Source organism: Talpa europaea (genome assembly GCF_964194135.1).
Source record: "Talpa europaea genome assembly, chromosome: X".
Taxonomy (NCBI): domain Eukaryota; kingdom Metazoa; phylum Chordata; class Mammalia; order Eulipotyphla; family Talpidae; genus Talpa; species Talpa europaea.
The window spans coordinates 62,486,081-62,513,304 of record NC_140081.1 but is presented as its reverse complement, the minus strand read 5'-3'; the positions used below and the strand labels follow the sequence as shown (position 1 = coordinate 62,513,304).

The 27,224-nt window shown below is 43.6% G+C and overlaps 1 protein-coding gene across 1 annotated transcript; it reads left to right on the top strand.

Moving 5' to 3' along the window:
- Nucleotides 1-22,629: 22,629 nt before the first annotated feature.
- Nucleotides 22,630-24,492, top strand: ARMCX2 (armadillo repeat containing X-linked 2; the record flags this gene model as incomplete). Its single annotated transcript, XM_084258583.1, has 1 exon — nucleotides 22,630-24,492. One exon carries the CDS (start codon nucleotides 22,630-22,632, stop codon nucleotides 24,490-24,492), a length of 1,863 nt encoding a protein of 620 aa, XP_084114709.1.
- Between the last annotated feature and the right edge of the window lie 2,732 nt (nucleotides 24,493-27,224).

Genomic DNA, 27,224 nt, shown 5'->3' with positions numbered 1-27,224 from the left:
ATCCTCAATAAAATTTTAGCCATCAGAATCCAACAATGTATCCATAAGATAATTCACCACGACCAAGTAGGATTCATTCCAGGGGCACAAGGATGGTTTAACATCCGAAAATCAATCAACGTTATCCAACACATCAACAAAAAGAAATATAAAAACCATATGATAATATCAATAGATGCTGAGAAAGCTTTCGACAAAGTGCAACACCCATTCATGATAAAAGCCCTTGAAATTCTTGGGATACAAGGAACATACCTCAACATCATAAAGGCCATCTATGACAAGCCAACAGCCAGTATCATTCTCAATGGTGAAAAGCTGAAAGCAATTCCATTAAGATCTGGAACAAGACAAGGATGTCCACTCTCACCACTGCTTTTCAATATAATACTGGAAGTCCTAGCCAGGGCAATAAGACAAGAGAAAGACATCCAAGGAATCCAAATAGGAAAAGAAGAAGTCAAACTATCACTATTTGCAGACGATATGATATTATACATAGAGAACCCCAAAAACTCCACAGAAAAGCTAATTCAACTCATCAATCAGTTCAGTAAAGTGGCAGGATACAAAATCAACATGCAAAAGTCAGTAGCCTTCCTATACACAAACAATAAATCTGAAGAAGAAGAAATCAAAAAAACCATCCCTTTTGTTATTGAAACAAAAAAAATCAAATATTTGGGAATAAATCTAACAAAAGAGGTAAAGGACCTATACAAAGAAAACTATAAAACACTGTTAAAAGAAATAGAAGAAGACACAAAGAAATGGAGAGACATCCCCTGCTCGTGGATTGGAAGAATAAACATTATTAAAATGGCCATCCTTCCAAAAGCAATATACAGATTCAATGCTATTCCAATGAAAATTTCAATGTCATTCTTCAAAGAAATAGAACAATTATTGATGAAATTCATATGGAATCACAAAAAACCCCGAATAGCCAAAGCTCTCCTGAAAAAAAAAGAAGGGAATGGAGGCATTACACTCCCAGACTTCAAACTGTACTACAAAGCCATAATCATCAAAACTGCATGGTATTGGAACAAGAACAGACATACAGACCAATGGAATCGAATAGAAAATCCAGAAATAAACCCACAGATTTATGGTCAACTAATCTTTGACAAAGGAGCAAAGACTATGCATTGGAGCAAAGAAAGTTTGTTCAATAAATGGTGCTGGGAAAACTGGGTCGCTACATGCAAAAGAATGAAGCTTGACCACTACCTCACACCATACACAAAAGTCAACTCAAAATGGATTAAAGAACTAGACATAAGACCTGAAACCATAAAATATATAGAAGGAAATATAGGCGAAACACTACGTGATCTGCACATCAAAGACATCTTTACAGACACATCACCCAAAGCAGTGATAGTGAAGGCAAAGATAAACAGCTGGGAGTACATCAAATTAAAGAGCTTCTGCACAGCAAAAGAGACAATAACAAAAACAAAGAGAAACCCCACCAACTGGGAGAACATTTTTGCACCCAACACTAATGATAAAGGACTGATCACAAAAATCTGCAAAGAGCTGATGAGACTCAACAACAACAAAGAAAATAATCCAGTCAAAAAATGGGCAGAAGAGCTTAAAAGAAACTTCTCTGAAGAGGAAATGCAAATGGCCAACAGGCATATGAAAAAATGTTCAACATCACTTGTCATCAGGGAAATGCAAATCAAAACTACCATGAGATACCATCTTACACCAGTGAGAATGGCACATATTAAAAAAACTAGCAACAACAAATGTTGGCGAGGGTGTGGAGAAAAAGGAACTCTTCTGCACTGTTGGTGGGAGTGCAAACTGGTCCAACCACTGTGGAAAGCTGTGTGGAGATTTCTGGACCTACTAAACATAGAGCTTCCATATGATCCAGCAATTCCACTCCTAGGTATTTACCCAAAGGACACAGAAACATCAATTCCAAAGAACACCTGCACCCCTATGTTTATAGCAGCACTGTTTACAATAGCTAAGCTTTGGAAACAACCCAAATGCCCAAAAATAGATGACTGGATCAAGAAGATGTGGTACATATATACCATGGAATATTACTCAGCATTCAAAAAAGATAAACACATGCAATTTGCAGCAACATGGATGGCGCTGGAAGGGATCATGCTCAGCGAAATAAGCCAAAAAGAAAAAGAAAAATACCGGATGGTCTCACTCATAGCAGGAATCTAGAAAACTTAAATAAGGGACCAGGAAAATGAATAACTATAAGATAGTGAAAATCAAAATCAACAAAAAACTATGAACCAGAGACACTTTTAGGGGGGCGGGAGGGGAGGGATTGGGGTCAGAATGGGGGGGCTGCAATTGTATGGGGAATATAACAATAAAATTTATTTAAAAAAAAAAAAAAAAAAAAAATGGGCAGAAGAGCTAAAAAGAAACTTCTCTGAAGAGGAAATGCAAATGGCCAACAGGCATATGAAAAAATGTTCAACATCACTTGCCATCAGGGAAATGCAAATCAAAACTACCATGAGATACCATCTTACACCAGTGAGAATGGCACATATTAAAAAAACTAGCAACAACAAATGCTGGCGAGGGTGTGGAGAAAAAGGAACTCTTCTTCACTGTTGGTGAGAGTGCAAACTGGTCCAACCACTGTGGAGAGCTGTGTGGAGATTTCTGGACCTACTAAACATAGAGCTTCCATATGATCCAGCAATTCCACTCCTAGGTATTTACCCAAAGGACACAGAAACATCAATTCCAAAGAGCACCTGCACCCCTATGTTTATAGCAGCACTGTTTACAATAGCTAAGCTTTGGAAACAACCCAAATGCCCAAAAATAGATGACTGGATCAAGAAGATGTGGTACATATATACCATGGAATATTACTCAGCATTCAAAAAAGATAAACACATGCAATTTGCAGCAACATGGATGGCGCTGGAAGGGATCATGCTCAGCGAAATAAGCCAAAAAGAAAAAGAAAAATACCGGATGGTCTCACTCATAGCAGGAATCTAGAAAACTTAAATAAGGGACCAGGAAAATGAATAACTATAAGAAAGTGAAAATCAAAATCAACAAAAAACTATGAACCAGAGACACTTTTAGGGGGGCGGGGGCGGGAGGGGAGGGATTGGGGTCAGAATGGGGGGGCTGCAATTGTATGGGGAATATAACAATAAAATTTATAAAAAAAAAAACAAAATAGTGTGGTATTGGTGTAAATATAAACATATGGATCAATGGAACAGAATGGAGAGTCCAGAAATAGACATACTTACACAGTCAATTGCACTGATTTTTCGCGAAATTGTTAAAGTAATTCAACAGGGGCAAAGATAACCTTTTCAATAAGTGGTGCTAGAATAATCGAATATCCACATGCAAATTAAAACAAAAACATGTCATCCTTCATTTCATGCCATATGAAAAAATTAACTTAAAGTGGATCATAGACCTAAAAGCACATACAAACTAAAATTCTAAGAAGAGAGCATAGGAAAAAAATCTTTGTGACTTTAGGTCAGACAAATCATTCTCAGACATGACACCAGAAACATAATCCCTTAAATTTCTGATACAATGTAACTTATCAAAATTAAAATAACTGTACTGTGAGATATACACACTTTTAAAAAGATTTTATTTATTTATTATTGCATAGAAGAACTGGTGTCAGAGGTGCGGGGGTGCTGGTGAGAGCATTCACCAGAGACAGATTAGGGACCAGAGCGGGTGGATTTACTGAAATACACTGCAGAGGGGAGCAATGGGCGAGACAGGAGAGGTCTGCTGTGCCAGGTGGGTTAGATCCCTGTCCAGGGAATTGAACTTCAGCCATTGCCCTGACAGCACTGAGACTTAACTCCTAGGCCATCAGAGAGGCCTGATATACACACTTGCATGAAATGAAAAAAGGAATAAGGGAAATACAACGGATGGTGGCAGGGGAAAAAAAGAAAAAAAAATGAAACAACAAAACACAGACTGGAAGAAATAACAAAGAACGTGTATTCAGGATACCTAAACAATCCTCAAAATTGTATAGTAAGGAAAAAGCCCAATGTTAAAATGGACAAAATATTTGAACAGATAAATATTTCATCAAATACAATATGCAAAGGTTAAATGAAAATATGCTTAACATCATTAGTTCTTAGGAAAATGCAAAGTAAAATCACAATGAAAAAGTACTTAACACCCCTAGGATGACAAAAATTAAAAAACTACCAATATGAAATGTTGGAGAGGATCTGGAACAACTTGAATCCTCATACATTACTGGTTGAAATGTACAAGGGTGCAACAGTTAGTACAAGACCAAGGGGCACCCTGGGACCCCCAAACTTACATGCTCTAAAGGGGCCTGACCATATGTGTGCAAAGAGGCAAAGACAGACTCTTAGCATGAAAAATCTTTAATAGAATTAGTGTGCATAAAGAGATAAGAAAGGGTAATAACTTCCTTATAAAACGCACAAGGTTGGGCCTCCCTGGTGGCGCAGGTTGTTAAGCGCTGCACAGTGAAACTGTCTGCAGCCTCTGCAGCACAAGTTCGATCCCAGCCATTCGGCGAGGGTCCCGCATGATGCAGCAGACCTCTCCTGTCTCACCCACTGCTCCCCTCAGCAGTGTATTTCGTCAGTCTGCCTGTTCTGTTCCCCGCTCTGTCTCTGGTGAATCCTCTCACCCTCCCGTGCATCTGGCCTGTACCCCGGTCTTGTATGAATAAATAAATCTTTGTTAAAAAAAAAAAACACCCAAGGTTAACCATTCCCTTGTGGGCAAGTGCCCAGTCAAACAGAGTTGGTTCAAACTGGGACCAATAAGGCCAAAAGCTTGCCACAAGTTTATAGCACCTTCTGGCAAGAAGGGGTAATGGAGTTCTGAAGCAAGTTCCAGAAACCTGGAACAAAAGGTGCAAAATCAAAGTACAAATCAAGATAACGGCTACCACTGTCGGACTCCCCACGTGTCTCACTCAAGTGTCTGCACATGTCTCCTTCTATATCTCCTTCCCAGCAGTACCAGGGTACAAGTCAGGCCACAGGAACAAGAGGAATCCCTTACTTTTTTCCCACCTGCCTTCCATGTTATATACCTTCACCTGGCCGCATTGCTCCTCCCTTTGTTAAGTAAGGGGGAGGGAACATGGTACCTCCCCCTTTTATGGCAATGTCTCTGTAACACAACCACTGGGGAAAACAATTTGGCAGTCCCTGAAAATGTTAAACAGAGAGTTACAATATGACCCCCAAATCCATTCCTAGGTATATACACAAGAGAAATGAAAACATGTCTACACAAAAACCTGTATATAAATGTTCATAGCAACATTATCCACAACAGCCAAAAAAATAGAAATAACCCAAAGATTCATCAATTAATGGACAAATAAATGTGGTATATCCATACAATAGAATACTATTTGGCAAGAAAAAGGAAGGAAGTATTGATACATGCTAAACATGAATGAATTTTGAAAACTTTATTGTAAGTGAAAGAAGCCAGATACAAAAGGCTGCATAGTGTATGATTTATTTATATGAAATATATAGAATAGGTCAATCCATGGAAACAGAAAGTAGAATGGTTGTTTGTCTAAGGCTGGGGGGTGTGCTAGTGGAGGTAAATGGGGAATTACTATTAATGGGTTCCTTTGGGGATTATGGAAATATTTTATACCTTAATTGTGGTTTTTTTTACATAACTGGATACATTTGTCAGTTTATCAAACTGTACATTTAAAGATAGTTAATTTCATTGTATGAAAATTATATATCAATAAAAGATTATTATTTTTAGAAAGTATTAAAATTAATCTATGGGATGAATAAAGAAATATCCATTTTTTGCATGAGAATTCTTGATTACATACATCACACACCACCTTTCAAGAATAAACTGAATTGGATTATGAAATTTTTTCACATTCACAATACCTACTGGAACTTTTTCCAAAGGATCACCACCTTTTTCATTATTTGGCACGCTTTCTAAGAAACAAGCATTTCTCACTCAAGAAACAATAACGGGATGATTTGACCTATTCATATTCTCCCAGTGGGAAAATGTATGAATGTTATTGATGCATATTTTGATTGAATAAAATTTTCACAAGTATTGTGTTATAATTTCAATCTAGTTAAATAGTAGTTTCATATGGTTCAATCTAACAGTTTTGGAATGTCAAAGTAATTGGAATCTACTGCTCAAATTACAATTTTTTTTTTTTTTTATATAGAGGCATGTTTTTTTTTTTTCTTTCTTTTTTTTTTTATTTGTTTGTTTTTGTTTATACATGCACTGGGTACAGTCAGAAGCGCGGGAGGGTGAGAGAATTCACCAGAGCCAGAGCAGGGAGCAGAGCAGGCAGAAGGACCGAAGTACACTGCTGAGGGGAGCAGCGGGCGGCAGGAGAGGTCTGCGCGCCATGTGGGACCCTCCTCCGGTGGCCGGGGAGCAGCCGGGGATCGAACCGGCGCCGCAGAGGCCGCGGGCAGCTTCGCAACCCAGCGCTCAACCGCTGCGCCACCGGGGAGGCCCTCAAATTACAATTTTTTTAATTTAAATATTTTATTTTATATAATTCTTACATCTTTTTTCATCTTTGCACAATGTATGCATTTTCATTTTGATTATATACCCCATACAATTGCACCCCCCCCCCTTATTTGACTCTAGTCCTTCTTTTCCCTGCCCCTTCCCCCTCCCCGCCCATAGTGTGTCTCTGGTTTATAGTTGCTTGTTGATTTTGATTTTTACTCTGTATTGATTAGTCTTTTTTCCTGGTCTCTTATTTAGGTTTTCTAAATTCCTGCTATGAGTGAGACTATCCGGTATTTTTCTTTTTCTTTCTGACTTATTTCGCTGAGCATGATCCCTTCTAGCTCCATCCCTGTTGCTGCAAACTGCATGTGTTTATCTTTTTTGATCGCTGAGTAATATTCCATTGTGTATATGTACCACATCTTCTTGATACAGTCATCTATTTTGGGGCATTTGGGTTGTTTCCAAAGCTTAGCTATTGTAAATAGTGTTGCTATAAACATAGGGGTGCAGGTGCCCTTTGGAATTACTATTTCTGTGTCATTTGGGTATATACTTAGGAGTGGAATTGCTGGATCATATGTAAGCTCTATGTTTAGTAGTTCAAGAAATCTCCACACAGAAGTTAAAGAAATTAGAACTCAAATTTAGATAATATATGGTCATGGAATTTAAATAGTAGTAGCAGTGTAGGCGAAGGGTGAATAAATCAAAACCCAATCACCTGAAAAACAAAACCCTTATTATAGCCAGAGCTGATAATCATTAGCTTGAGTACACCTAGTCCGTTAGTTTGATTTCCAAAATAAACTTATTATTAAAAACTTTTTAATATGCTAAGGGCCTTATTATCTTGTAAATTTGAATAATTATTTGTTACAGGCAATGGAAAATTTTAATTGCAAGTTTTAATATTAAGCCCATAGAGTTAATGAAACAGTTTTATTATGAATTTGATTAATAATGTAGGGTTGTGATACTAATCATGTGCTGGTGAATTAATTATGTATGCAGTTCATCATTTAATATTTGATATGTTGTACTTTAGGGCTATGACAACTCCAGAATTTGCAAAAGTTAGACTCGAACATTTGGTGAATGCATTCTACATTTTACTCAGAGAAACCTCAATGTCTTTTAGCCTTAATGTCTGAGGACACCCCAAATTGCTGTATCTTATACTATGCTATTGTTTTAAATAAGAGAGGTACATGGAGTTATCCTTGCTGGGTAGAAAGAGACAGGCAGTAGTCAATGTAGAAAGGGAAACAGAAATTAATAGTAAATATAAAACACGGGGAAAATAAAAATAAAAAATTTGGAGCAAGCAGTGACTAAAGAAATAAAATTTTAATCAAGAGCAGGAGCATCTGTGTATTAAAGAGAACATAGCTTTACTTGCTTGTAAAACCAGAATATTCCATTTAACATCATCTAAAAGATAGGATAATATAATCTCAGAAAAAGAAAAAATTAACTGGAACTTGACTTCAAAAAACTTATAAGCAGAATTTCACTTGACCTGAAAATAATTTATAAGAATTTCACTGTTAGCCAGGATTAGACAACATTGAACTTGCTTTATGAATATTAAAAACTCAGAGCATAAAGGGAAATACAAAGATTAATTCGTGCCGAATGGAACTCCCAACTCAATGCAGATCAGATTTGTAAACAAAACTAGAATACTTGCCAGGTATCTGTTAGATGCTTCCCAAAAGCAGGGGAGTTAAATGGAAAAATAAAGCAAAAAGCTACTCACAGTTGTGATAATCAAAGATTCTCAAGGCAGAAGTTTCAGAAATCACAGTTATGGGATCTTGAAGAAAAGTCACATTAGTTGGAGAAACTGGCATCCAGACTGACAATATTAATACAATATAGTCATAGGCATGCATTACTTAGATCATAACATATCCTTGGATATCAATAATGGCCAATTATTAGAAAGCACACTGAATAATTAAAGGAATTTTTAGATGGAGGAAATGAACTAAAATGTGCTTCTGGCAAAATTATTGTGAAATAATTCTGTCACCAAGTTTGATGAGATAAATCATGTACCTATAGACAATTATATTTTTAGAAAAAACTGAAAGGACGGGTAATATTCTGGTAGACAGGAACTTCATGAGATAAACAAAAATTCATAAACAAAGGGCTTGAAATAAGGTTTCCCTCTGAAGCTAAACAAAAACCAGCCACAGTGGATGTAAGGTGTCAACTGAAGTCAGGATCAAAGAACTATCTGCCCACACATGCACACACGCAAGACAACAGTCAAGGCTGGGTGGAGACTAACCAGATAAAGAAGAAAGTGTTCCAGGCGGAAGGGACGGCGCATGCCACAGTTAGCAGGAGAGAGAAAGTACGGGGCCTTCCGAGGCCATTAGAAAGGTCAGTAGGGCCAAAGCAGTGGACGTGGATCCGAGCAAAGGAGGAGCAGGTAGGGGCAGGTTTGTGGAAGGCCTTGCCCGCCTCTTCCGGTTGTGCGGCCCTCGTGCCCAGTGCAGTGGGAAGCCAGCCATTGAGCTGTTTGAAGTCCCATGTGCAGGAAGTGAGATTTGAGGGAGATGCCTGGCTGCACAGCGTGTAGGAGCTGTCCCCACCTCTACCCCACAGCAGAGGCAGGGAGGCCAGTCAGGAGGTTGCTGCAGTCATCAGGAGAGCGGGGTCCGGGCCAGGCTGATGGGAGTGGTGACCAGAGGAGCAGACCGATGAGAGGCATTTCAGTGGTGGAGGGATGGCTTGTGAGGTTGAGGTAGAGGACAGGGTGTGACTTGGGCCGTGGAGTGGGTGGTTGGAGCCTTTCACTGAGAGTGAGACCCCTTAGAGCAAGAAGAGGAAGAGGGGAAGAGGAGGAAGAGGGTGAGGAGGAGGAGGAGGAGGTCAAGTTGACAAGGGCTGCCATGTGAAGAGTTGGTGGGTTGTCCAAATGGCGTTCCTCAGTGACCAGCTGATGACATGGGTCTCAGCTCAGGGGCAAGGCCTGTGCTGGGAGGTGAAGTTGTCGCTATGGCCAGGCCACAGAGCCCCAAGGGTGCACCAGCTGACTAGAGGAAGCCAGGCCATGTGAATGGGGAAGGGAAATGGAGAAAGCCAGGCTCAGACAGCAGAGGCCAAATGGACGTCACCTGGTATGGCAAGGAAGGAGGACTTTCGTAACCTCCTCAAGTCGTAGGAGCTGTCCCCACCTGATACGTAGGAGTCGTATCATTGCTTTCCTTACTGTTTCAGTGTCCTATGTCATGTGGCCTGTGTTGCGGTGGGGTGTGCAGTGGGCTGGGCTAGGGAATGGGGTCAGGCTTCTACTCTTCTTGTATTCTTTGGGCCGTTGAGTGTTCTTGGAATCCTCCTCTTTTAAGGGAGGCTGTTTCCTTTTCCTTTTATTTTTTCCCTTTTCCAGGCTGTGCAGTCCTGTCTGCCAAAGTCTGCTGGCAGGGACTTCCTAGACATGTACATTAAGATGCAGCATAATCTAGGGTGAAGAGCATGGCTCAAGGAGACATTCACAGTTTCCTACACATTCACTTACACATTTACCTACACTAGCTGTGTGTACATTGGCAAAGCTGCTCAACCACTCCCAGTTCCTATTTCCACTTCTCTAAACTAATACTTATTCCCATTGTGATTTTGTCATAATCAAAATGGATAACACAGAAAATTTACATCACTAAATAAAACAAAGGTAAAATTTTAGACTATGAGACCAAGTAACAATTAGCAGAAGGAAAGGGTAAGTGGGCTGGATAAACAGAGTCACAGAGGGTCAATTGTCTGTGAATGATAGAATTGCACTATTAGTGTTGAATTCAATATAGTACGTACACGTTAACTATTAATGATGAACCACTGAAACTTACACAGTTATAATGCAACTTCAATAAAAAACTTTTTAAAAAAGATTTTATTTATGCATACAAGAAGTGGGGTGTAAGCCAGAAGTGAGAGGATTCACCAGAGACAGAGTGGGGAACAGAACAGGCAGACTGACTGAAATACCCTGCTGAGGGGAGCAGCGGGCAAGGCAGGAGAGGTCTGCTGCACCATGTGGGCTAGCTCTGGGCATGAAATCCTGCTATAGTGGCTGGCAGTGGCTTGACAGCACTGTCTTTAACCCTTGTACCACCAGGGAGGCCGAATAAAAAACATTTTAAATTTAAAAAGGAAAACTTCATAACGTTCATTATTATTGTAGTTATTATTATTACCATTACTATTTTTATTATTATCCTTGCTCCAGGACACAGTGGAGCCTGCCACCCTAAGGTCTTCATGCCAGGCATTTCGGGGAAAAGCCTGCTTGAGAAGCGTATTATATTCATGATCCATAATAAACTTTGTTTATTATAAACAAAGTTTTGAACCTAATGGGCCAGTTCTGAGTGTTGACCAATGTATAGCTCCCTTTCCTGAAGAGTCATCTGCTCTACTACATGGGAAGTTGTAATATTCCAGCAGATTGGTTTGGAGTCTCTGAATCCATCTTTATAAGATTTTGGTTGTATAGTCAACCAGTAAACCAGTTCTAAACTCAACTTTTATATAAAACTAAAATAGATGAAAGAATTTTTCTGGATTCCAGATTTCTGGGGGGGAGGGGGGCCTACATCTAGACAACCGAAAGGTATTTCTCCATTTAGTAGTCAGGATTGTCATGGTTACCTAATGGTTCACTTGAGTCACAAGTACACCCTGCTCTCCTATAAAGTACTATTTTCCTTTCGAAGAAATCCACTACTTTTGTGCCAAAATTCCCTTCTGAAAATATTTATTTTGGGCTTCCCTGGTGGCGCAAGAGGTTAAGCACTGCACCATGAGGCAATCTGCAGCCTCTGCAGCACAAGTTCAATCCCCAGCCAGCCAGGGAGCAACCCACATAGTGCAGCAGACTTCTCCTGTCTGGCCCGTTGCTCCCCTCAGCAGTGTATTTCAGTCAGTCTGCCTGTTCTGCTCCCCACTCTGTCTCTGGTGAATCCTCTCACCCCCTGCATCTCTGGCCTATACCCCAGCTCCTGTAGGCATAAATAAATAAATCTTTTTAAAAAAATTTGTTTTAATGGGGAAAACAGAATGAAGATCTAGAAAATTTAAGGCTTGCAAGAGCAAAATTATATTTGCTGCAGGAATTTCAATAATAAAGGTTTTATTAGAGCTATTAATATAGCTATAAAACAGACTTCAGTGAACAAATCCAGGGTTTGATTACATGGAGCAATTGCTCAGGAGCAATGGCTTTTCCTTATCACCACCAGCTCTATCATTAGCACAAGCTTCTTACACATTCTTATCAATTTTATCACTTTTATCACCCACTGTTAAGATTAAACCTTAAAGGCATCCCAACAAAGTGCCTATGTTCTTAAGCTTTTTATTTTAAAATATGCAGTAGCATATTTTAAAATAGTAGCTCCCAATTTTGATGACATACTAATCAGTCTTTACATAACACAAATTAGGTTTTCTTATGAATCTATCACCTTATATCCAATTTGAATTAAGAAAACATGACTGTGACAGAAATGTTTACACTGAATAAAAATAGGCCATTAGCTGGGACTTGGGATCTCTCTCTTTGTGTGTGTGTGTGTGTGACCCTCACCGGAGGCCGGGGAATGAACCGGTGCTGCAGAGGCTGCAGGCAAACCTCACAGCCCAGAGCTCAACTGCTGCGCCACCAGGGGAGGCGCTGGGATCTCTCTTATGCAGACATTTTAACAGACTTTTTCTTTTTTTTTTTATTTATGTATGCATACAAGAGCTGGAGTACAGGCCAGAGATGTGGGGGGGTGAGAGGATCCACCAGAGACAGAGTGGGGAACAGAACAGGCCGACTGACTGAAATACACTGCTGAGGGGAGAAGCGGGCAAGACAGGAGAGGTCTGCTGCACCATGTGGGCTGCTCCCTGGCCAACTGGGCATCGAACTTATGCTGCAGAGACTGTGGATTGCTTCATAGTGCGGTGCTTAACCCCTTGCGCCACCAGGGAGGCCCTTTATAGACTTTTTCTATAATGTGCTGTAATGTTTAACTATCTACCAACATTAAAAGGTATTGATTTTGATTATAAATGAAACTGATTGTGGACAGGTGAGGGGAATAAAATGAAGTATAATGCAATCTCTCAACATTTATTTATTTTAGTTGGATACATGTTTTTAAAATGTTATTTGATGACTCATCACTATCTATAGAGTTTTCATAAGTGTATGTACCCTTTCCTGACCTCATCTGTAAGTTGAGCAAGAGAACTTGCGGCTTAAAGAGGAAGGAATTTTTCCTCTGTCCTGGGAAAGGGTTAGTGAAGATGAAGAAATGAAAGACCCTGAGCAAGTCCATCCTGTGTCCATTAGCACCTCAAAGAAGTCACAACCCTCAGGAAAGCCCTGAGATTCACCAACAGTCCAGCTTTGACAAAGATTCTTATTCCTCTAGAATAGCACAGAAGCAGCAAAGCCATAGAGTCTGGAATTAGTTTGCAGTCCAGAGCAATGTGTGTCTCAGCAGACCACGCAGATATGTCCACCTGCGTGATTCTCTGATACCCAAATTTTTTACAACACTTGAATAGTGAGATTAAAGTGAGAGAATAGTGAGAGAACCAGAAAAAGAAATGAGGCTGAATTTTCCACCATATTAACAAAACAAAGGCTAATAGTTAAAAGTCCTCTGAGGCACTTTCTATCCCCAGGACCCCAGGGTAACCACACGGATGTCAGATTAATGGACAGCCCATCTGTTGGGGTAGCAAGATCCCTTTGCCCTGACTGCCTCCCATCTCTGCTTGCATCACCTTAGGTCACATAGCTGAGTAACACCTGCAGCTTCTTCCCTAATTTCAGGATATTGGGAAGAGAGTTAATATGGCAATCAATTTAACACATGTCAAAAGCTGTTCTAAATGAGCCAGCACCACACATCCTAGATGTGTCTAGGTGTCCCTCAAACTTCTCATTACAGCCAGAACACGTTTTCAAAAGGCACTGAACTGTGTGCCACATAGCTCCCCTCCAAAAGTCTTCAAAGAAGAGGTTTGATTCTTAGTCAAATTAAAGAGAAAAAAGTAACCTCAGGGAGAGTGTTTCTGAGATAAGTAGAGGGGATTAGAGAAGCAGGAGTTTGTGTTTTAGTTATGGACTTTTCCTGGAGGACTGCAACAAAGCTACTAATGCTGAAGTTCAGGCAGCTGGTGGATGAAAGATGTGGGTAAAAAGCACATTTTCGTTGCAAGAAAGCAGACTGACTAGTTATAGTAGAGGCAATAAACTCTACTAAAGTCCCATCTAGATTCCATTTACTGAGTTTATACATCTATCCCCTAGCCACTGTTGAGTGTTGACTGCTAAAAATTTGTAGTTGGTTACCCCTTTGTCAGAGGCTACCTGGAAGCTAAAACCTCTCTCCCCTTATACCACCTCAGCTACACACCCTGACTTGCAACAGTGGATATAAAAGCCTGGCTCCTTTGTCTCGAGCTGGATCATTTCTGTGGTGCCCTTCAAGTCTCAGAGCTGCCCTGGGCTCAAACTCAGGCTATAATTCAGCTGAATATCTTTGCTTAGTTTCTCCCCTCCCCCCACCCCCCATTCTATGGTACTCCCCTCATAGGAGTCATCTAAGAACACCCCTTCAATAAACCACTCACACAAGAACCACTATGTCAGGCTCACATATGCTCATAAAGGCTTCATCTCACTGTCTGTGTTTTTACTTTCCCTTTCTCATCCCAGCCAGCTCTGTACTTTCCTGCCTCAGCAAAAGTTTGTATTAGGACTTCCCAAAATTTGTTTCCCCAAAACCTCAACTCCCTTCTAAAGAAGGGAGTTTGGGGAGTGAGGGATTCCTCTACACACACACACACACACACACAGGAAATGCGCTCTAAAGAGGAATGTCCCTCTCCCACTGGAGGGCAAAGACAGATACAGGGGTACCGGAGGAGATGGGACCTCTAGCCTGCTCCCCCAGAACTCAAGGCTACTGGCTATGAGATACACCCGGGACACTGGATCCTAGCGTGGGCTCCCAACCTCACCAAAATCTCGTGTGCCTTGTGCCAAGTACAGCACAGAAGCTGCCCAACTGGTCCATCTTTTAACTTGAAAGATGAGTAGTGTAACTAACGGAGAGACACCCCTTGGAAGTCTATGTAGACTAGTTATCTTTTGGAATATGAAGACATCTAATATTTCCTTCTTGCCTGAGAACTAAGATTCATACCTGCTGCCTGAAAAGCCAGCAAAAAGGGAAGATTATGATGATTGTATTTTGTTATGATGAAACACTGTTAAAAGAATGTGTATGAAGCATTTTCATTAAAAAGTCATGCCCAGCAACATAACCTGAAAAATCATCCCAGGATACATATACACTATGCAATAACATGAAACACACACACCCACATTCCTACACACACAGAGAGAGACAAGGAATGCGAGTTATTGGTGGCTTGTTTTTATTTTCTTTCTTACAGTTTTCTATATTTTCTAAACTTCTTGTAAGCAGGATTAATGTCTTTCGAATCAGCCGGTCTCTTCTTGTTCTGGTCTCCACCACAGGTCAGTCGGTATATGTAGTACCAGGTGCCGGCCCCGATCACCAGGCCCGCTGCCATCAAGCCCAAATTCTGAGCACGCCCCATGCTGCAGCTGCTGCGAGGGTTTCCTGGGACTCGAGAGCGTGCGGGAGGCGGGAGTCTGAAACTGCAAACTGGATCTAGGGGGCGGGGGTGTTTGGGGCTGGAAGGGAAAAAGGAAATGAGGCTTTGGGTTTTCCCTCCTTTTGCATCGCCAACCCACCACTAAAGGAAGGACCGGCAGACCGCGGACAGACAAAAGCCCAGATCAGACAAGGACAAACTGGAGACAATAGGGGCTTAGCGCTCTGGTGGATACACCGACACCCGAATCCAAACCCCGATCTTTCCCCCGTCTGGGTCTCTCACTTCTTAACTCCCTCTCCCTGCTCCCAGATAACCCCCTCCTCCTTCCCAGAGCTTTCTCAAGTCTTCGACGCCGACCATTTCTGCTGCAGGCGCTGCCCAGCTATTCACAAGGCACGAAATGTAAAAGAGGTCGGGTCCGGGCGTCCCCACCGGGGAACAGAGAAGCTCCTCCAAACTTGAAAATTGTGCTGCTCCCCTTCACCCTCCCTCCAGGAGTTTCCAACCAACAGCCAACCTCACACCGACCTACAGGAACCAGAACGGGTTTCCTCCTCCTGCTTCCTGGCCCCCAGTCACCACCAAGGAGACGGGGAGCTGGTTACCTGAACCCGGGTGGGAACCGCTATCTGAACCAGACTTCGGCTCACAGGCTCCCGGTCACGTGAGACTACGTCACTGGTGAGTTTGGGTCCTAAATTTCCCCTCCTATTATTAGCAAAGCAGAAGGCGACCCGCCCCATCTCTCCCCACCCCCACCGGGCAGGACGTGGTGGCTCCTTTTAGTCGTTGCACACACAACAAACATGTTCTCTTTCTCTGATTACTGGGAGCGGCAGCAACTTCTGCTGCGCTCCTGGCAAAGTTCACTCCTTCTCTGGGGTAATGGACCCAGCCAGTTCTTTGCTCCCTCTGCCTTTTTTCTTTGGGATCACTGAGGCGCCTCTCTGCAGTCCCCAACTGGGGAAAGGAGGATGTGGGGGAAGGGGTGTCATGAAGGAAACAGAGTAGGAAGGGATTTTGTTACTTTCTTGTTGAGCTATTCTGTTCCTTTAAAAAAAAAACACAAATTTGTTGGAAAATGTGATTAAACTACTCTCATTTAAGAAAAATGAATGCACTTTTTATTTTAAAATGCTTATGTATCATAAGCAATCATTCTCACTGCATGAGTTTTACATATGCCACTCAAAGCAATCTTAATGTCTTCTATACCTTATCACATGACACTTTGATTTAACTAATCTCTTATCTGAGAGTTTACAGTTCTGCTAATATGGCACAACCAACTAGGCTTTATTTCTGGAATGCGAGAGAGAGGCTTTGTGTTGGAAAGTCATTCATTCATTTATTCAATACACTTACTGAGCACCTACTCAGTGCCATGCATTGTTCTCCATGCTGTGGTTACAACAGCAAATTAAACAGACCTATACATATAGGGCTCTTACATTGTAGTGAGAGAGACAATGAACACAATAAATAAACAAAACATACGGTATATTGTTAGTGACACATGCTAAAAAGAAAACAAAGGCAGGAAAAGAAGATACAAAAAGTTGAAATGAGTTACTTTTAGATAGGTTGACCAGGGAAAGAATTAGTAGAAAGGTGACCTTTGAATAAAGATCTGAATTCAGCGAGGTGTCTAAATATGGTGAAATCTAGGGGGATAATAACCCAGGCAGTAACCAAGATTTGGTAAAGGGAACAAGTATGTTCCAGAAACATCAAGGAGGCCAGGATTGCTGAGGTATAGGGAAAGCAGTAGAAGATGAGGCAGTGGTGTCTCCCTGGTGGCCTAGGGGTTAAGTCTCAGCATTATCACCCAGAAGACCCATGGTGCAGCCTGAGTTCCCTCCCTGGCCAGAGAGCTGACCCACAAATAGCTCAGCAGACCTCTCCTGTCTCCCCTGTTGCTCCGCTCAGCAGTGTACTTAAGTCAGTCTGCCTTTCTGCTCCCCACTCTGTCTCTGGTGAATCCTCTCACCCCCCACACCTGTGGCGGATACCCCAGTTCTTCTATGCAGAAATAAAAAAATCTTTTTTAAAAAAAGAAGAGAAGATGAGACAGAGAAATACTAAGGTTGAAGAGAATAGGACCTGTCAGTTGTATTTAGGACTTGGAAATTTATTCTTACCATCTTGGGAAGTGGGTGGGCAATATGAATGGGGTGTGTGTGTGTGTGTGTGTGTGTGTGTGGAGAATGAACTGCAGGGAAGCTAAAATGACTAGGGACTTGACTATCTACATCATTCATTACATCCACAAGCTAAAGGGTAAAAGAATACTTACAACCAAAACATGTGATAGACGTAGCCATCCCTAAATTTAAGGAAAAAAATCTATTAGTGGAATAGGAATAGGGGAGAAACTTTAACCATCAAAAATTATATATATATGTAATTTAATGATTCATTCTTGGTTAAATTAAATTAGATATAAAATAAAATATCCTCAACCTAATGAAGAATGTATCACCAACTTTTCTGACCTGGCAGAGTCCTTGCTCCCTGTGGGCTCCCAAGACCACTAAACTGATGATGACTGACATTATTTCTTTGTACAACTGTTCTGGGTCATATTGGTAAATATAAGTGAAAGTGTCAGAGAAAAAAGGAGATACTTTATTAGAAACAGCATAAGTTATACTAAGTGATACACAAGAGCATGAGACACTCAAGCACCACCATTGCTCAAGATACTTCTGGACGTTCTTCTGGTCAGTGTACCATATGCAAATAAAGAAAGACAAAAAGAAAAAAAAAAGAAAGACAAAAAGGCAGAAATATTGGAAAGGAGAAAATGAAAAAAAAAAAAACTTTCGTAGTTGGTCATGTATACATTCCTAGAAAAAACAAAGGTATTACCTGAAAAAACTATTGAAATTAGAGAAATCACAAAAATTGGCAGGTACAAAATAAATATATAATAGTAGAACATTGTCCTTAAGCAGAAAATTACCTATCAGAAATTTCAGTTGGAAAAATGAATAACATTTCAGCAACATAGACTACTAAATACCTAGGAAAAACCTAATGACTAATAGGAATTACTTAGCTGAAGAAGCTTATGAAATTTGATTAACAAATATAATAAATATGAGCTAAATGGAGAAAAACCATATTCCTGGAAGGGAAGTCTCAATTTTAAGATATTAATATTCCCCAAATTAATCTGCAGATTTTACTGCAATGGCAGTACACATTCCAAATGCTTATTATTTGCTTATTGTTGCTCGATTTGGAACTTGATTAATAAGCACAAATACACTGACTAATATGTGCAATTGAAAATTGTTAGCAGTGCCTGGGAGTGGAAAAGATACAACAAGACTCCATTCTGGTATACTTTATATATTTCCTTATGATTTTAAATGTATATTGACTACTGGTGTGCATTACTTTTACTACCACCCCCCACCAAAGTCCCAAAGTTATTCCTCATCTGGACTATTATATATACCACAGACACTCTAGGCCATTGGTTCTTTATACCTGAGGGAGGGGTCACAGACCTCTAGAGAAACTAATTCCCCTCCAGAATGAACTTTATTCCCCTCCAGAATGAACTTAACCACCCTGTCCTCATGAACAAAATCTTGCATGCAATTTCAGGTTATGAGGGCACAGAGGTGGCCAGTTGAGAGCACCCACTCTAGGTTAATGAGTCTGGTTGGTGCGGAAAGTTCCTTGGGAGGAGGGAGACTTTTGGCCCAGGCACCGGAAGGTGGGTGTAGGCAGCAGGCAGTGAGCCTGAAGCAGGGCTAGGTTGGATGCCTTGCTGTAAAGAAGCCAGAAATGGGAGGCCCAGCAGGTGGCACCTCTCAGACCAGGTGGTAGCAGCAGTCAGTGGTAGGAGCAGTGGACACTGGGCACCATGAATGAGGGCGAGCAGGCAAGCCCGGGTACTTCCTCCAGCAATCATTTTTCAGGCTCCATGGAAACCCACAGTCGAGGGGTGGTTGTGAACAGCAATCTCTGCTGTGCATTCCTGAGTTACCCCTGTGGGAATGTGGGGAGGGAGAACAGAAACCAAAGTCATTTCCTCACGTTGGTCACCTGAGTGATGGTGGCATTTACCACGCTGGTCACCTCTCCGTGTACATTTTTGGAGTGAGCAAGTCAGGTGCATGTGTCTCTAGAGCATGGGAGGGGATAGAGAGGCAGCACCCTCGCCCTCTGTTGACAGGACAGGGAAGATCTGACCATTTCTGCATCCCCTCATCCTTCATTTCCTTGGCCTGACAGTTCTTCCTTTACCTAGAGCTGAATCAGGAAACTGGAACCTAATACAGGGACAGGTGTTCAAAACTGTCATAGTTACAGCCATCAAATTACAGGAGGCTCACACAGCAGTCAGCGATGATTTGGGAAAATTAAATAAACGTGTTTCTGTAACAGAACAAGACAGGATCATTTATTTATCCAACATAAAAGCTGTCCCAGGAGGAGAAAAAGTGGGATATTGTTTGTCCAAAATAAGTAAGATTGGACAACTAAACATCTCTCTGTGGATCAATTTACAGATCATAGGGTAACATGCTTATCTTGCTGTGAAAAAGTCCCATTTTAGATATTCAAACACCTTAACAGGGTTTGAAAACTCTTTCTGATGTGGCCAATAGAATTCATTTTCTATGTGGTGAAGAATCACTGGTGCTTTCCAATATAAGTGGGAAATCTTTTTTATAAAAGATGCCCACTCGTTTTTTGCTGTTGCCGTTTTCCACACGGTTTGGTTGTATTTTCTTACTATAACAAGAAAGGGTGGTGACAGCCTTAAAAACAAAGTGGAGTATTCCAGACCCCGCTCTCACTCCTTGTGTCCACTCTGACACAGCCCCTTACCCATGGCAGAGTAGGGAAGCAGCCGCTAGGAGCTAGTGCCTGAGGACTGGAGGTGGAGCGAGGTGAGAGTATCCAGCAGTGCAGGAAAAGATGAGACAATCCCCCAACAACAACGAAAAAGAGAATTTCTCAATAGCCCTCCAAGATGCACTATTCCCTCCCTTGTAACCAGAGAAAGGCCAATCCTAACAACAGAGAGAAAGGGCTACTTTCGGCCTCCAGAGCTACAAAGACCAAAAAAAAAAAAAAAAATGAGTGACAGGACCTGCTGTGCTGGGGTGAGGTGGGAGTGGGGGTGAAGGAGGGGGGCTCTTGGTGGGAGTGGAAATTGGGGACCTAAGCTCACTGGCGACGAGGTCCTCACGTGACCAGGAGCTGACGTGGGCAAAGGTACTTAAAGCCCTGATCGCCGTTCTCCGTCCTCCTCTGGGTACCAACTCAATTGCGCTGCGCATTGCCGTGCGTTTAACCCAGGAGAGGAGGAGGAGGAGAAAATCCCCCCAGATCCGGGCAGGTGGGTGTGAGGGTGGACGTGACCCGGCACCCCTGCATAGGGGTAGCCTAGAGATGCGGAGTCGGAGGCCAGGGACGCCTCCGCCTCGCCAGCTCCTGGCGGGCTTTCCAGAAACCCCCGCGCTCATTTCGGTGGGCGGCCGGGGGAGGGGGAGGGGGGTCGTAAAGGCTGCTGTACTTGCGGAGAATCCGCTTACTTCCTTCCTCAGCCAGTGTTTTTTGGTTTTGTTTTTGACACTCAGGCCCCGCACCCCACATCCCGTCCTGCTTGGAGAGGAGGAGGGAAGAGAAATAAACGTGGCAGCGCTTATAAGGCCAGTAGGGAGGTTGGGAAAGGGTGACTGGAGGGGCACGGAATTTGGAAACAATCTTGTCTATTCATTTCCACCCTCACTTTGCAGATACCTCCCCCCGCTCCCCCCGCCCCCGCACGCTCCCCTCCCCCCAGACGCCCCCCTGTCCTTTCGGGGTGCTAGGAAATGGGTGTGCCAGCCTCTGTAGGGGAGATGGAGGGTTTGGCGCTGTTTGGGCTTCACAGGAGAGGGGACCCTGAGAGAAATCTGGTATTAAACTGCCGTGTTAACCCCCAGGCTGCTTCCAGATACCTCCGATCCACACAGCCCTTCATCCCGTTTTTTCCAGTCCTGGAAAAGGAGTTCGGGTACGCTGGCGGGAGAAATGGAGGTTATAGGGGGACTTGGTGGGAGGGTGTGTGCGAGGTGGAGAAACAGTGAAAAATCACGATCCTGAAAAACCGAAAAGGCAGCTCTTGGGGACCCTGTTCTGCAGGTTGCTGCTAGGCCTGGGGGCTAAAGACTGAAGGACGGGTGATCACAAATTATTTGGCAGTAATCCCCCGTCCCGCGTCCCATCCAGCTTTTGCTGCACCCTCGCCCCGCCCCCTCCCGCTTCGGTGCAGGAGAAGGGGTGTGGCTGTGAGTCCCAGAGAAATGGCGGACGGGGGGCGGGGCAAAGGGGAGAAGGGGTTGAGTGCTTGGGGAGTCTGCGCAGGAGGGGGGATTGGGGTGGGTGAGGGGTGTTCGAGAAGAATTAAGGGATTGAGCGGTTGAACCAATTGTCATTCTGGTACGTGAATGCTAAAATGCAATTAATTATTGGGACTTTTGTCCTGGATGCAGTTCCAGCCACCAGGCTGTCAGTCTCCAATGTCTGCTGTCTATTTTTCTGTCCTTCAGTCTGCTCTTAAGATGAAGCTCTAACTGAACTAAAGGAAGGAGAAACAGCCCTAAATCCTTGGAGGTCAGTGTGTGGGGTGGGGATTGTCTGGAAGCCCCTGGTGTGGGTGTGTCAGAAACCTGAGCAAAGCCTGGGATAAGAGGCTCCTCTTCCTCCACCTTCTCCCCTTTAAAGACACCCTTACCCAGGGCCTGTACTTTTTGGTGCAGGAAAAGGGGTGTGGCATCTGCCTTCTTTATTAATGGTTTGAGGAGAAAGGGATTGGGAAGGAAAAAAGCCCTGAGTGGGGGAATCTTGGCCCACTGGGGTTCAAATCAGGAAAGGAAATGGAATCCAACTCGCCTTTCTGGAATCTGTCTGCAGGTCTGTCTGCTTTGGGGCCCCCACAGCTACAGGTGTGGTGGGAAAGAGCAAACTGTTCCTGCTCCCAGCTGGCTGGTATGTGCATGAGCACCATGTGGGGATGCCTGGGGTGGGACTGATTAGAACAGAATTTGGGATCACTGCTGTCTTTCCCACTATCCAGCAGCTTTCCTGATGGCTCTACTGCCTTTCATCTCCCATTAGGTCCTGGGTGGGCTTGGGCTAGGATCCTGAATCAGTCAACACAGGCCTTGGTACTGGTGCCTGAGTACACTAACCAATGCCCCTCCCCCAAACTCCTCTAAGTAGGCGTGGTTAGGCACCAAGTGAGCCAGTGCTCTAAGCCTCATTTCTACCCTTTCCCCCAGCCCCTGCGTGGCTTTCAGACAGTCTGCACAACTTGCACACCTGAGCAGAAAAGCCTCTCCTGGACGTGCGCGCATCCCACTTAGCCAACCAGCTCCACGCCCTGGACCAGAGAATCCCCCCAGCTGCACCATGAGCCGAGTTCGGGATGCTGGCTGTGTTGCTGCAGGGATAGTGATCGGGGCTAGCGCCTGGTACTGTGTCTACAAATACGCCAGGGGAAGAAACCAGACCAAGAAGAGACTGGCCAAGCCCAAGACTAGGGCTGTGGCCGGGACTGGAGCCAGGGCTAGAGCCGGACTAAGAGCTGGTTTCACAATCGACCTTGGGCCAGGAGTTGGTCCTCCCCCACCAGTCCGGGTTGAGGCAGATAATAGGGTCCAGGATGAAGCCTCCCCTCTAAATGCGACTGGAGCTGAGACATTGGCCCCAGCTGCCTCCAACCCTGAGGCTCAAAGTGGGGCCGAAAGTCAGGTCCAAGAGGTAGAGGGAGTTGGGGCTGGGCTTAAGGCTGACTCAGTCGTGGGCGCCACGGCGATTTCAGCAGTGGCACCTCCTGGGGAGGCAGAGGCCCCCCCAGCTGCAGAAGCCCCCACAACAGCAGGGACTGCCAAATTCGCAGAGCCCCCTGGCACAGTGGAGGCGCCCGGGGCGCCAGCCTTGCCTCCGGGAACGCCAGCGCCCATGGAAGCGCCAGCACCTACCGAAGTGGTCGAGGCGCCCACAGTGGCGACGCCTGGTGGAGCTACGGTGCCTGCTGGGGCATCCGTGCCTAGTGGAGCGGCGGAGCCTACTGGGGCTGCAGCACCTGTGGGGGCGGCAGAGGCTCCTGGGACTTCAGGGTCTCCTAGAGCCGCGGCTGCCGCTAGGAGAACCACCCCTGGGGCTCACACTGGGGCAATACCTAAGGCCGGTTCGGCGACTGGAGCTGTGCCCAAAGGTGGGGCCAAGGGAAACAGATCCCGAACTGGAGGCAAGGGCAAGGGCAAGAGAAACAAGGTTGAAGTGGACGAATTGGGACTGGGCTTCCGTCCTGGGGATGGGGCTGCAGCGGCTGCTGCAGCCTCTGCTAATGGGGGCCAGGCTTTCCTGGCAGAGGTCCCTGATTCTGAGGAAGGGGAGTCTGGGTGGACTGACACAGAGTCAGAATCAGACTCTGAGCCTGAGACCCAGCAAAGAGGGAGAGGGAAGAAACCTGTTCCCATGCAGAAGCGCCCCTTTCCTTACGAAATTGATGAGATTCTGGGTGTTCGAGATCTCAGGAAAGTCCTTACTTTGCTTCAGAAATCAGACGATCCTTTTATCCAACAGGTAGCTCTGCTCACCCTGAGCAACAACGCCAATTACACATGCAACCAAGACACTATTCGGAAATTGGGAGGCCTCCCGATCATTGCAAACATGATCAACAAAACCGATCCCCACATTAAAGAAAAAGCCTTAATGGCCATGAATAACCTAAGTGAGAATTATGAAAACCAGGGGCGGCTTCAGGTATACATGAATAAAGTGATGGATGATATCATGGCCTCTAACCTGAACTCAGCAGTACAGGTAGTTGGACTAAAATTTTTAACCAACATGACTATTACTAATGATTACCAGCACCTGCTTGTCAACTCCATTGCAAACTTCTTCCGTTTGTTATCTCAGGGAGGTGGAAAAATCAAGGTTGAGATTTTGAAAATACTTTCAAATTTTGCTGAAAATCCAGATATGTTAAAAAAACTGCTCAGTACCCAAGTGCCATCATCATTTAGCTCCCTCTATAATTCCTATGTGGAATCAGAAATTCTTATTAATGCCCTTACTCTGTTTGAGATCATCTATGACAATCTCAGGGCAGAAGTCTTCAACTACAGAGAATTCAATAAAGGTTCCCTTTTTTACTTATGCACCACCTCTGGAGTATGTGTTAAGAAAATTCGGGCCTTAGCAGATCACCATGACCTCTTGGTGAAAGTGAAAGTTATAAAACTCGTGGACAAATTCTGATTGGCTATGTGCACTCAAAGGATTTGAAGAAATTTCTTGTTTTTGCAGTCTGGAAGCAATGAAAATTGAAAGTTACTTTTTTTTTCCCACTTGCTCATATAGTAAAGGGATCCTTTCAGCTGCCAGTTTTGAATAATGTATCATCCAGAGTGATGTTATCTGTGACAGTCTCCAGCTTTAAGCTGAACCATTTTATGAATACCAAATAAATAGTCCTCTTGTACTGAAAACACATTTGTGACTTTAATCGTGCTGCTTAGATGGAAATATTTTTACTGGTTCCTCTGTGAATTAACAGCGAACCTGTCCTTCATGAATAGCCTATACTTCTGTCATTTGTTTTGACTTGAATTTATTCACCAAAGACTTCATTTGTGTATCATCAATAAAGTTGTATGTTTTGACTGACAAAAAATTGTTCTCGTGCTTGAATTTCAAATAGCTGGAGCAATAAGGTACATAAATGCAAAAGAATTACTAACAGTACCTGGGCATATATTCATTCTCAAATATATGATGTCTGCTTAAAAAAAGCAGAGATTGCTAGAAGGCATCAAGGAGGAAGGGCACACTGAAGCTGGCCCCTGAAGTGCAGCTTGAGAAAATCTAGAAGGGCATTCCAGGAGGGGGAAATGGTTTGAACAAAGGCATAGAAGTGAATACTTTTTAAAAAAAGATTTATCTATTTTTATACAAGAATCGGGATACAGGCCAGATGCGCGGGAGGGTGAGACGGTTCACCAGAGACAGGACAGAACAGGCTGACTGACGAACTACACTGCTGAGGGCAGCGGGCGAGAAAGGAGAGATCTGCTGCGTGGTGTGGGATTCTCGCCTGCCAGCCGGGATCAAACCCACACTGCAGAGGCTGCGGACAGTTTCACAGTGCGGCGCTCAACTGCCTGGGTCACCAGGGAGGCCCGAAGTGGGTAATCCTTTTATGTGGGAAAAGGAAACCTGTTTGGGGGCCTCCTTGGAGGCGCAAGGTGTTAAGTCAGCGCTATGAAGCTATCTGCAGGCCACTGCAGCAGGAGTTCGATCCCCCACCAGGGAGGTGACCCACATGGCGCAGCAGACCTCTCCTGACTCACCCGCTGCTCCCCTCAGCAGTGTGTTTCAGTCAATCTGCCTGTTCTGCTCCCTACTCTGTGTCTGGTGAATCCTTTCACCTCCCACATCTCTGACCTGCACCCTACCTCTTGCATGCATAAATAAATAAATCTAAGAAAGGAAACCTGTTTTACCTATAATGGTAAAACATGGCAAAGGAGTGATGAGAGGTAAAATGGAAAGTGAGCATGAGGAAAGCTTGGGGAAGACCCTGAACCCCAGGCTGAGATATTGAAATATCCTGTTGTATTCTGGAGTTACTGAGCATTTGCAAAAGGAAAAAAAAAATGGTGGCAATGTGCAGAAAGGATTGGAGCTGGAATGGGATTCTGGGTGGAGATTGGAAGCAAGAACATTTACTAGGAAGTTGCAATAAACCAAGCATGAGATGATGATTGAAATAAGATGGTGAGTATAGGAATTGTTAGGGAATGATGGTGATTAGCAACTAAAAAATACATACACAAGCCTGAGTTGGCTGTAGGTCACCTAAGAGGGAGGACTGTATGATCTGGTGCCGGTCCTGACAGAGAAATCCCTCATTCTTGGGTAAGTTTGGCGATGAATGAGCAATGCCAAAGTGAGTTACCACGTACAATAATGAGGGGGAAAAGTGTGCTAGAAAGATGACTCTTGGTGCCAGGAGTATTCTTTTTTTTCCCCCCTTACTGTTAGAGTACTAGGTTTGCTTTCTTTTAGAAGAGGCACAGTGGTGAGGCCTTTATGGAAACCCCATCCCTGAGTTCACTTAAGAGCCAATATAATCTTCCTTCCCTTTCTCCCTGGCCCACCGAAGCAATGAAAGAAGAAAAAGGAGATTTTCCTAAACAGTCTGTTTTCTCAACACCCCTCACAAACTCCTAATTTTTGCCAGTGTATGATAAGCAGTGGAGAGCACTGACATAGGGCCTCCTGGAGTGGAGGCGGGGGGGGGGGGGGGGGGGGGCGGAGGTGGGGAGGCACAAAAGAAAATGCAAAGGATAGATTGGGGGCCTCCCTGGTGGTGCAGCAGGTTGAGCGCTGTACTGTGAAGCTGTCTGCAGCCTCTACAGCACGGGTTCGATTGCCAGCCAGCCAGGGAGAATACCACATGGCGTGGCAGACCTCTCTTGCCTCACCCGCTGCACCCCTCAGCAGTGTCTTCAGTCTGTCTGCCTGTTCTACTCCCCTACTCCCCGCTCTCCCTGGTGAATCCTCACCACCACCACCACCACCACCCCCCCCGCACCGCTGACCTGTACCGCAGTTCTTGTATAAATAAATAAATCTTTAAAAAAAAGAAAAGAAAAAGAGTAGATTGGTATTATATATTGACACAACATATCTGGAAGGCAAGATGGTAGTATGCATAGGAAGTTTTAAGATAGATCTGCCTTGTGGTTAAGCATTCCACTTGTAGGAATTTTTTCTCTAAATAATCAAATAATTGCACACAGAGGAATTATACGAAGATCTACTGGAAAACTTTGTCTCAGAGAGAAAAATTAGAAGCAACTTAATGTCTAATACCATGGAATTGACTCAACAATAAGTGATATGTTGACACAGTAAAATACTACGCAACTACAAAAAACTGTGATGAGATTCTATATTATTTGGCGTGAAAAACACTTGCCATATGT